The sequence below is a fragment of the Equus asinus genome, chromosome 2 (genome assembly GCF_041296235.1).
Source record: "Equus asinus isolate D_3611 breed Donkey chromosome 2, EquAss-T2T_v2, whole genome shotgun sequence".
NCBI lineage: Eukaryota > Metazoa > Chordata > Mammalia > Perissodactyla > Equidae > Equus > Equus asinus.
Window position 1 is genome coordinate 28559022 of NC_091791.1, and position 12149 is coordinate 28571170.

At 48.7% G+C, this 12149-nt stretch overlaps 1 protein-coding gene across 5 annotated transcripts in view; it reads left to right on the plus strand.

The window, feature by feature from the left end:
* The window catches only part of FBXW4 (F-box and WD repeat domain containing 4), a 78272-nt gene that overhangs the window by 60689 nt on the left and 5434 nt on the right, over positions 1–12149 (plus strand). For 3 of the 5 annotated variants that reach the window (XR_011494273.1, XM_044752260.2, XM_014837648.3), the window contains one exon: positions 4577–4642. Coding sequence is in view for 4 of the 5 variants with exons in the window: in XM_044752260.2 (XP_044608195.2) it covers positions 4577–4642 (66 nt within the window). In the remaining variant the exon portion in view is untranslated. Of the gene's footprint in view, positions 1–4576; positions 4643–5744; positions 5815–6607; positions 6913–12149 lie in introns of those variants that run through there. The other 2 variants (XM_044752272.2, XM_044752266.2) reach the window with 2 other exon arrangements.

The following is a 12149-nucleotide window of genomic DNA, read 5'->3' on the forward strand; positions in this document are numbered from 1 at the left end:
CCTTCATTTGTACAAATTAGTTTACCCAACAGTAATTAAAATGCCAATGCGGGTTGAAGAGAACTGAATACACTTGATGGGCATGTTGGTGAATGATGTGACAGCTCTGGTGGCCTCCGTTGCCAAAGTGTGTCAGCCCCGGCTCAGAGGCGGCCGGGGCCTGGGCCAGCTGGGCGGCTCTAGGCCAGCCACGGGGCACAGCTGCTGAGCACGCCACTTCTGCTGCCCCTCCTCAGAGCCACCCAGTCGCTCCTTTTTTCTTCCAGGTGGAGTTATTTGTTCATTTGTCCATTCATTCATTCACCAAGCATCTGAGTTTTCAGTGTGTGTCAGGCATTATACTGGGTGCTGGGAGAGAACCTTCAGGGCAGGAACCAGGGCAAGGGGTGGTGAAATCACTTGGGCTCTGGAATCAAGACTGACTGGGTTCAGATTCCAGTCCTACTAGTTGCTACCTGTGTGAGGTAGGGCAAGTTCCATTACCTCTCTGTGCCTCAGTTTCCTCATCTATAAAATAGGAAAAGTGATACCTACTGCATAGTTACAAACATTAGATGGGATAATGCTTGTGAAACGTGCTTAGAACCTGGCACACAGTAGGTGCTCAATAAATTACTAGCATAATTAAGAGGGCCTAACCTAAGGCAGAGGCAGCAAGAATCCACCTTCTTTTCACCCTGCCCACACCCAGCTGATTTCCCTTCTTATCTTCCTCTTCTCTTTTCTGTATCTTGTTATTTTCTTTTCCTCAACTTAAGTATCAGAGCCCTAATTCTCCTCATGTCTCTCTCTGATATGAGGATTCCTATTTCTACTTCTTGGGCCTGAGGATGATCTCTGTGATGCCAGGTTTACCTAAGCTGGGGCCAGGAGGCCAGTAAGGTAGGTTAGGGATCTGGGCAAGGTCTGGGACAAGATGAGAAATTATAGAAGGCTGGTTTCTGGTAGGGCTTTCTGGTCCAAAAAGTGTAGAATTTATGGAGTCACAGTGACTTTCAGACCTTCAAGCTGAGAGAGTGTCTGCACTTGTTCAAGAGCATGTGTGTGTGTGTGTGTTGATGTTAATTTTTAGGTACTGTTGGTAAACTTCTCATCTATTACCTGGTTGTGGTACTTATGAGGGATTTCACTGCCCCAACAATGTATGACTACGTCATGTGTCTTTCAAGTCTGAGTCTGGTGATTTGGGAATTATTCCATTAAGAAGCAGAGGGACCCCCCTTCGCAGCCCATATGACTCGGTTGGGCTTTGTTGGCTGTGAGCTCTGGAGGGTTCTTTCAGTTCAATTCTACGGATTTGTACTGAGTGCCTCTTTTGGGTCAGGCACTGTGCTGGGCACTGAAGTACACAGGAACCACTAGACAGTTCATGAGCTCACAGGAAGGATGAGAAGATAACCCCAAAAATACCATTTGTCCCATGAGGGTGAGACCAAAGTGTGGTAGGGACCCAGAGGAAGGATGGCCAAGCTACCTAAGGAGCCAGGAGCTCTTGCTTCTGCCTGTTCAGCACAGGTTTGCTATCCCTGTCCCTGGGATATTCCTGAGGGAAGAGATGGGACTGAGGGTAAAAGCCATTTGAATCTTCTTTCCTTTCTGAGGAGAGCTGGCTTTTTCAGTAACTTCAAACCCTAACTTGAGATTATAGCAAAGACCTCTTAATGGGAAAGATTCTTTGAGTAGACCCTAAGGAGGAGCCATAGAAGGAATGGTACATGTGTTCCTTTAGTTCATCTCTAAGTATTTATTGAGAATCTTTGGCATACTTAGCATAGGACCCAGCACAGCGAGGGATGTGGAGAGAATTTATTTGAAGATATCAGGCTGATGCAAATGGAACACAATGGCATTATATTCAGGCTAAATTGCCTGGTGGAGGTTAGAGAGAGTGAGGGTGGTGAGGCTGCCTGTGATGTGCAGATCCCACCTTACTAGCCCTTTTTCAGAGCACTTGATCTGGCGAGTCTCCAGGGAGGGGTACAAGTATGTGAGCAACAGGTCCCGTGTGCAGCTGCAGCATTTCAGGTAAATTCATGGAGGCTTGGCAGTCACTTTATTTTCCCTTTCTGTACAATGGGAACAGTAATTTCTATCTCCTGGACTTATTGTGGGATGTGAAGCATCCTTTGAGTGTCCCAGAACTATGAATTTCTTCTCTTCTCTGCTCCATGTGTCCGTCCTACACTCTGGCAAGACTGCACTTGGGAGCCCCCTTTTAATCTTCTGACTTTGAATGTGGCCAGTCTGTGGCTTTTGCATCCTAAAGTCTGTGGGAATTGGGAGGTAGGGTAGGGAGCAAGTATGGCCGAAAGCAGGGGGAAGTAGTTTGAGGTGTGCAGGGCTATGTCTGCAGCCAGCCTCGCCCCCAAGAGTCCTGGGCAGTCCTCATGGTTTGGGTGTGGGTCCTGGTGAGTGTCCCCAGCAAGACTTGGTTCCAAATCTGCTTGACTGTGGCTTGCGGGGTTTTTTTACTGAGTGTTAAATTTGATTAAACTGTTAGGTCCTCGTAAGTGTCGAGGGGACTCTCTACTTTCCCTCCTTCTCTTCCTCCTTGCCTCACATGGTTAAGCAAGGGAAAAGTGCAGTTTTGGAAAGAAACATTCTTGGTGTCGTGTCCAGACAATTAAGAAAGACCTTCATGGGGTATGAAGGTGAGAGGTACTCCTCCTGGTGGCAGATGGACAGGGCCTGGGGCCAGTGGGCAGGAACAGAGAAGGACAGGAGTCCCAGGGGAAGGTGTTCCCATTCCCACCTCAGCCTGCTGAGAGGTTAGAGCTGTGGGAGTGGCAGGGATTCAGGTTCCAGGTGCCTCCCCCTCCCCCAACATTGACTTACCTTGATGCTCATTTAGGCCTGTGGCCAGTCAAAGGCCTGCCACAGTCTCCTTAAGAGATGTCTGTACTGGCGCCCCTCACCTGGCCCCCACTCCTCAAAAGTCTGGAGAGCCCAATTGCCTGCTCGAATGATTTCCAAGTGGCTATTATGTTTCCAACCCAAGGTAATTGGCTTTACCAGTTATTAATGGATTACCCTCAAGAGAAAAATGTCGAGGGGGAGGGAGGTGAGGACACCTCCTGGCTTTGTAGTTTCGGGCTTCAGTGTCCAGTGGCTCCTTCCCAGGCTGAGAGTCACTTGGGGCATGACAGAGTGGCTGTTTTGGCATGCTGCTCTAGTTTAGTGGCTGCTGGTACTCCTATGGGTTGAGAGGAAGCTGGGATGATGGAGCACGCCCCTCAAGGAAGTCTTGGCTTGAGGCATGGAAGCCCCAGGGGGGCTTATGTGGCTTTTTGTCAGCCTGGGATTGAAAAGCAGACACTTGCCCTGCAATTTTGATTGTAAATCAGTGGCTCCGCCAATGCCTGCCCTAACATCTCCTCCATGAGCAACTGGCAGGCCAGCTCCCCCGCAGCCAAAGCCACTGGCTTCTTTCTCTGGGGAAAGCCATCTCCCCACTGACATGCTTGCGATCAGAGAGCCACAGGTGCTGGGCAGGGTCAGGGCGGATGGGCTGCTGCCCCCACGTTGCTAACATGTCATTAGTATGTCCAGTCCCCCTCCCCCCCATGCCAGACATGTAGGGACATGGCCCTTCCCTGCCCCAGGACTCCTGAGTGACACAACTGCTTTCAACTCTCTTGTTCACTGTTTAGGTTTTCAAGCCTAGGGTTCCTGCAGGCTTCCCACTGCCACCTGCCAAATCCTCTAACAAAGGAGTGGTCTGGCGTATAGGTTCAAGTTCTAGTCCTAGCACTACGGCCAACCTGGCTCATTGCACGGAACCTTCTCACTGGGCTTGTGCCTCCACTTAAAATGAAACTCTGCAGATTGTATATGTTGAACTTTTTAGGGGTTTAAGAGACACTCTGGGAAATATGGTCACAGTGTTCCTTCTCACCTGCCTCTTGGTAGTATCTGTCATTGTCCTCTAAACTCTGCCTGACTCCCCTTCTACTCTGAAGCAGCCCTGGCTGCCTGGCCCCTCACATTCCCTGCTCTCTCACCTCATCTACTAGCATTATGACCCATTTCACCTTTTCAGGTTGTTACTCACCTTTCAGTTTCCCTTTCCTCAGTTGGGTGCCTTTATACCTGCTCTGTGCTTTTACCATATTCCCAGATTCCCCCAGCTCTTAAAACCTTCCATAATGCCCCCCAGCCACCCTCACTTCTGAACCGTGGATTCCCAGGAGACCTTTTCTGTGCCATGGCATTGTGAACTTATCCTTCATAGAACTGAAGCCCAACAGGCTTGCTGTCCCTTGGCCTCAGAGTTGTGCATCTGGAGATCCATTATTATGGGGGGCAGAGACCACACAACGGTCTGAGTAGCAAGTAGCAAGCTCAGTCGTTGTTAAACCCATGGGTCCTCTGGCCAAGCAGCCGTGGGAGGTCACAGCCCTCACCGTGCTTCCAGTTGTCTTCCCACAACTCCTCTGATGGCTGTCTCGGCTGCTTCCTTCATCCTGGCTTAACCCCACGATCCCCTGGAGAATGAACACGGTACTTCCAATTTTGTAGCCATTTCCCACAAGTTCTGACAAGCCAGACCTGACTCTGCTCTCCTTTTGTTTGGCAGCTCTTTCGTGACAGGGACGGCTTGTTGTGGGCACTTCTCACCCCTAAGAATCTGGGACCTCAACAGGTAAGAGATTCCTGAGCCCACCATGGCTTCTTGGGGGGGGGGGGGGGGTGCTGGAGCAGCCAGGGTCGTAAAGCAAAGAGCTGGCTGAGCTGGCCCCTGCTTCAGTTGGCCACCGACTGGGCCAGGAGGAGGCTGGGACCCCCGGCCTGCAGCCCACTGACAGCCTCCACTGTGGGTCTTCTCACACGGAATCGTTTGGGTTAGCTTGAGAAAATGGAAGTAATTTATAATAGGTAAATAATTTCCTGTGTAATTTACGATAACGACAATTTGGATTTATGATACTCTTTCTCTGAGGAGTGCCTATGTGGCTACATAAAACCCCATCTATCTTCACAGATAATTTTTCTAAAATAAAGAAATTTTGAAAGTGGCCTACAGATCCATATAAAGAATTATACAGAACAGTAAAAATACATCCAGATTTTACTCATAGTTCTCCTCGTTGGCAGGCTAAACACATTCCCATCTGATTATCTGCCATTCTGTTGTGTTTTTAAACTTTTTATTTTGAAATAATTATAGATTCATAGAAGTTATAAAAATAGGACAGGAAGGTACCTGTGTAACATATTACATTGGTACAATCCATAGACCTTTATTCAGATTGCACTTGTGTGTATGTGAGTGTGTATAGTTCATTGCAATTTTATCCCATGTGTAGTCATGTAGCTACTACCACAATCAAGATACAGAACTGTTTGTTCCACTAGCACAAAGATCCCTCTTGTACCCTTTTATTGTCGCACCCATCCTCCCCTCCACTTCCCTTCCTTCTTGTCCCTAACCCCTGGCAACCACATGTGTCTTCCTTGTCTATAATTTTGTCATTTTGAAAGTATTATATAAATTAAATAATACAGCATGTAACCTTTTGAGATTTTCTTTTTTTCCCTCTAATTCAGCATAATTCCCTTGAGACCCATAAAAGTTGTTGCATGTATCAATAGTGCTTTCTTTTTTATTGCCAGTAGCATTCCCTGGTACGGACATACCAAAGTTTCTTTCCCCATTGAACAGCATTCACCCATTGAAGGATATTTGAGTTGTTTTCAACTTTTTGACTATTGCAAATAAAGCTGTTATGAACATTTGTGTATAGGCTTTTGTGTGGACATAAGTTTTCATATCTCTGGGATAAATGTCCAGGAGTACGATTGCCAGGTCATTTGGTAAGTGTACGTTTAGTTTTCATTTTTCTATCTGCCAAACTATTTGAGTGTCTTTATCATTTTATATTCTGACCCCAATGAATCAGAGATCTACTTTCTTCGCATCCTCAACAGCATTTGGGATTGTTGCTATTTTTTATTTTAGCTATTCTAATAGGTGTGGTATCTCATCATGGTTTTAATTTGAATTTCCCCAGGAGCTAACAATGTTAAACATATTTTCATGTGCTTATTTGCCTTCTGTATATTCTCTTTGGTGAAATATCTGCTTATGTATTTTTCCCATTTTCTTATTGGATTGTTTGCTTTTTCACTGTTGAGTTTTGAGAGTTCTTTGTATATTCCAGATGGTAATCTTTTGTCAGATATGTGGTTGGCAAATATCTTCTCTAAGTCTATAGCTTGTCTTTTTATCCTCTTAAGAGGGTCTTCTACAGAGCAAAAGCTTTAAATTTCGATGAAGTCCAAATTATGGACTTTTTCTTTTATCGATTGTGCTTTTGGCATCAAGTCTAAGAACGCTTCACCTGGCCCTAGGCCCCAACATTCTGGTTTTCAATGCCATAATTTACAGGAGTGGTGAGGATATGCTCTTCTTGTCTGTCTCCTGCCTCAGTTGCTCCAGCTTGTCTTTTCTTTCCATCTCCCCTGGAAAGTATTAGCCGTATCTTTTTTCCTGAAAAATCCACTGTATTGTCAATCTTTCTAAAAGATTTTTTTTTATAACACATGGAATGTTTTAATTAAATATGGTTTCCTCTACAACATTGTCTTGATGGTCATCCAACCACAGGGATAGGAAACTGGCAACTTCCCCAACCACATCACATCTTTGGATAGCTCGGAGAGCTAGAATGCCTACCCTTCATTGAGAGTTGAGCTGCTTCCTGGAGCTGTGATCCTGGACAAGAAGGAAAGGACTTCAAATATCTGAAAACTTGGTTCTGCTCCTCCAGAGTCTTCTCTTTTCCAGACCAAAAGTCTGAGACCCTTCAACTATTGCTTATAAGCATAGTAGATCAGTTAGGGTGCTTCTGGCTATAAGTAATGAAGATCTAATTCAAAGTGGTTCAAACAATAAAGGGATTATTATTGTGTTAAATGACAAGGAGTCCAGAAATTGGACGACTGGCTGGTTCCAGGATTGAGGGGTTCAGTAGCTCAATGAGACCACAAGGGTCCATCTGCTCCGTAGCTTTCTGCTTTGCACCCCAGTCAAGATGGCTTTTGCCCGTGTCCTCAGGCTTGTTTACACAAGCTCTACCAACTCATAAAGGCAACATCCAAAGGGAAGAAGGAAGAGTGAGGACGTGTCCCTGCCTGGGGTCTGTTTTTAAGATGGGGAAGCCTTTCATAGGAGCTCCCAAGCAGACTTCTCATATTCAGTGAGCCAAAAGTGTTCTCCAGTACTCACCCTAAACCAAACTCTGACAAGGGAAATGAATGACTAGTCAAGATTCACCTTCCAGGCCTGGGGAAGAGCCCAGTTTTCCCCATATGCTCACTGGCAGTGGGGGAGAGGTGGGGTGGGCACAGAATCCAGTTTTGGTCAGCAAGAAAGAAAGAGAGGAATAATTGGATGGATGACTTACAGTGTTGGTCTCACACCGGTTTCAGGACTGTTCTCACCTGGAAGTTTCTCTAATTTATCTGGGTTTATCCCTCTTGAAATGGGGCGTTCATAACTGAGTACTGAACACACTGGGTGTGGGCTGATGAGGGGCAGGTGCTTTCACCTCCCTTATTCTAGATCTTCTGCTTTTGTTAATGTAGCTGATCTTCACATCACAGTTGCCAGCACAACTAAAACTTCCAAGGGCTCCTTTGTTCTTTAGCCCCTGGAATGTTGGAGCTCCTGCAGTACGTGAAAGTTGTTCCCATGGCTCACTCTGCCAAACTCCTGCCATCAGCAACTTCTTCCTTCTCAATGGGACTGGGGCAGAAGGAGCCCCTCCTCTAGTGTGTGACTTGGAGGCTGTGAGGAGCTACAGAGGGAGCACAGACCGTGTGGTTAGACAGACCTGGGCTCTAGATCTGACTCTGCCGCTTATTAGCTCTGTGATCTGGGGGGGACCTCTCTGGGCCTCAGTTTCCACATTTGTGAATGGAATTTAATTATCCCTACCTAAGAGAACTAGTATGAAAAAAAATATTTTGAAAAAGTATCCACACAGTGCCTGTCACCTTGAGGGCATTCAACCACTGTAAGCTGTCTCCTTCCTCTCTTCCTCCTCCCCACAGCTGTCTTCCATGTTAGTACCTTGGAGTTTGTGGAGGCTTAGCCTTTTAATCCTCCAAAATAGCTGTGGCCTTGTGACCAGTAGCAGGGGAAGAGAACCTGCTGACTTCATGGCACAGAGAAAGCTCTTGATAGTAAGGCTGCAGGTCACAAAGATGGGAACTTCTGCTGAAAGTCAGCTTTATTTAGTCATGTAGCTGGACCTTGTGCTTGGCATCATCACTGGCCTGGGTCGAGGATGGCAGACAAGCCTGCGGGGGAGGGCCGGGTGCACCACTGTGGCCCAGCTTTGTCTCGAAGGTTGAGTAACCTTTGAGTGGCCTCTTCTACCTGTGGTTGCCCTGGTGGGCACAGATTTATGGTCAGGATGGAGTTCTAAGGGACCAACTCCTCGAATGGCATTCTCTTATGAAACCCCAAACACTGAGTCTAGAACCTAGAAAGAACCAAAAGGAGAATGGACACAAGACAGCTAGGGCCTTGGTTCTCATTGGAGCCAGACAAGAAACAGCTACTGCCCCCCCTGGCCAGCCTGTGGCAGGGCTGTGCTGGGCATCCCTTGGCATTGCCTTCTTTCTAGCCCCTGGATTCGCCTCCTCACCACTGAGAGGAGCCAGGCCTTGTTTAACCATCTCTCCTGTCCTGAGGGAAGCTTGGAGGACTGAGTGGTGCAGGGATTGAGGGAAAGATGCCCTGGCGGGGACATCCGCTTTTGGTGGGAGGAAACGGGTAGACAGGACAACTGTCTGTAGCTGTCTTTCCCAGAGAAGCCCAAGCAGATAATAAAGCCATGTAGAAAATAGGATTAAGGTAATGAACAGGCAGGACAGAGTTTGATCTTTCAATAATGCCAAAGCCTGACTGACAAGCCAATCTGGAAGGTGGAGCAACATCGCCGGCAGGACTTGGTGGCGGGCGGTGTGCAGTGCTGGGTGGATTCTTTGCTTTTAACCTGTCACCGCTGAAACCTGAGGAGCGCCAGGGTTCTCTCTTTTATGTGTGTGCTCTGTCTTGGGGGGAGGAATACTGGAGGGGCAGTTTTGCTCTGAGCATCACCCCTCCAGGGGCTGCCCTCAGGATGATGGTGGGGGCTGGGACACACCTCCTGGGTTATAGGTGCCCTCCTGGGCACCAGCACTCCCTCATCCCTTTGTTGTCCCTTTGCCATCCTTAGACAGCCTAGGCTACTTCTCACAATGCCTGAGGACGTCTTTCAAGGTCACCATGGCGCCTTCAGCCCTTTGTTCTATCAAGACCCCGACACTCTTTTCTGCCTATGGGCTAGGGAAGGGGAGGTGCTGGCTGAAGCACATGGGTCAGAACGCAGTCATGGGCACACAGCCACTGCCTAGATGGCAAGGAGCTTTGTTGCCCCCCTCACCCTTCCTCCTTTTTCCCTTTCTTCTTTCTCCTGGAGCTGGGGACTGTGGGCTGGGCCCAAAGACAGGAATTTCTAACCTGTCTAAACCAGGCAGAGAGAAAGATGGGGTACTTCATCCAAGCTCGAGGTGCCAGAGTGTTCTTGCTTCTGAGGGCAGAAGGTCTTCAGGCCCAGTCCTAAGGGCTCCCATCTTGACAGACTGTGCCGACAGCCACCCACTGAAGTATCCTTAGCTAGGCCCTGTGGTCTCATCAGATCCTGAGGAACTGTGCCAGAGCCATCCTGTTCCTGAACCTGGGGTCTGGAGGAATCAAGGCCCATCTGTCTTCTCTGTCTGCATGTGAGCAGGGCTCTCAACTAGGCCCCAGGGAAGGTGTTGTCTGTGTGGGACATACCTCCTGGTTGCCTGAAGGCCAAAGGGTCTGAGTGGCCTGACATCACACACCCTCTCCATGGGCTTACTCTTGCTGTGGGTTTTACCTTTTTTGCCAAGGGGCATTTGAGCTGGATCTAGCATTGGTGCCCTGACAGCAAGGCACAACAGGTGCCCTGGTGACAAGGGGCAGGTGGGCATCAGGATGGAGAGGCCTGTAATCCCAGACCTGGAGGTGTCACAGTGGGCCCAGCCACATTCCTAAACCAGCCTGGGGACTGTCAGATAGGAGTGGGCTTTGGTGACCTGGCTATTCCTAGGGCATTGAGGGCTCAAGTCCTCAGCTAGGCACTACACTGCCCTGTATGTGTGATCATATGCATGGCTCCTGCACACATACCCGATCGCCCCTTCCTCTTCAAGCCAGGTCATTCCTGGCTCCCATCACCCCTCCATTTCTACGCTCCAGCCCCTAAGTCTCCTCCTTCTCCATGAAGGCAGGGGAAGATAGACTTCTCACACATTCTGACAGCCATCCTGTATTTTTTCCCCTCTGAGCCTTTGCTCCAGCTGACTCGCACCTGAAATACCCCCTCTCTGCCTACTGAAACCCTACTCACTCTTCAGCATAAATAGCACCTACATCACAAAGCCCTCCCTGATCCTGACCCCTGTGGCTGGAGTTGGTGACCCTTAGAGCACTCATAGGGCCACCTTGTTCAACCACCATGTGGCTTGGTATAGCTTCCCTGCAGGTGAGGAACTTATCTTGGGACCCTGGATTGAACACAGGAGATGCATATCAGGGCATCCAGTGGCATTTGGAATGGTAAGAGGCGCCTGGCTGCAGCTCTTTCTAACCATCTGCAGGAGGAACCAGTGTCCTGAAGGCAGGCTCGGCCGCTTGGAGGGCACCATTAGTGCCCATCCTGCTCAGGTGTAGCTTTGTCTCTGCCCCTGGCCCTCTGCCTCCACCCCAGGCAGGGGGCCTGGCCCTCAGTCAGGGTGATTACGGGAATTGCCCCTCTTTAAAAGTACCTGCCTTCTCCTTTGAAAGTATTACTGACAGCTTTTTTCATTTTCTTTTTTCTTTACCTCTTTAAGGAACCCTGTAATTTCTTTCTTTTTCTTTCTTTCTCCCCACCTCTTTCCTTTTTCTTTCTTGTCCCCTCTGTCCCCTTGAACTCTTTGAAATTGGCTCTCTGCCTGCTGACACCAAACTGATACTTTGCGTTTCACTTCTCCTTATCCCTTTATGGCAACAGATGTTGAAATTTTGTATCCTTTTATCTGCCCGGCTGCCCCTTCCTGTAATTATGGTCCTCTTGTTAGCAGTACAAAGTGGGCTGCCGGGCTGCCTGGCCTTTGAGCCATTGTGTCTGAACACGTGTGCGCGGGCAGGCGCTGGGGGGCTGTGTGCGCGCGCGCACACACACACACACACACACACACGCATGTGAGAGGCTGTGTGCTTGGGAAGGTCCTTCCTGCTCACCTTATGGGGCTGGGGCAGGCGAAGCTTCCATGGGCTCGTCCTGTCTCCACCACTCTGTGGTTACATCTAAGACCTATCTGCCTCCTTGAGTCTCTTGCCCTCCCCACCACAGGGCTGGACTAGGACAACCTCTCCCTGCTTAAAAGCCTCATGGCTGTCTGCCACTTGTGGAGTTCACGCCAGCTGAGTAGTGTACACCTGAAGGCCCACCACGGTCTGGAACCAGATCCCGCCAGCTTGTTCCCCTCACATACCCAAGCCTCCAGCCAAACCAGGTGCTCTAGCTCTGCACCTTTGTTGTTGCTGGTCCTTCACCTGGGCCATCCCCCCTCTCCTGTCATTGCCTGCCACCTCCTGTCACTCACTGAAGAATCACTTAATACTCACAGCCAGAAATGTTCTCTTACCTGTCCTCTTATAAAATTTTCTTTCATCTCTCCTGATACCCACTGAGTCACCCCTTCTATTATTAGTTGGATACATGACAGACTTCTCTCCCTCACTGGGTTGAACACTTCTTGAGGACAGGGGCAATGTCTCCTTCAAAGTCACACCTCACATCTCCCTGCAGTTTCTGTTATGCACAATGCCTTGTATACAGAAGGTGCTCAATAAATGGCCGTTGATCAAAGAAAGGAAGAGAGGGAAGGAGGGGGTAGAAAGAAGGAAGGTAGAAAAAACATCCCATTCTCTTAGCGACCAATATTGGGCCTAGCTTATACCTTCAGGCCATCGGTCCCCTGGGAGCAGAGAAGATGTAGGAAGGTGAACTGTTTGTCACCCTTCTTTCCCCCTCTAGAAAAGCCACTGTTGCACTTTGTGTGACCCCAAAGAGGGCCAGATAGGG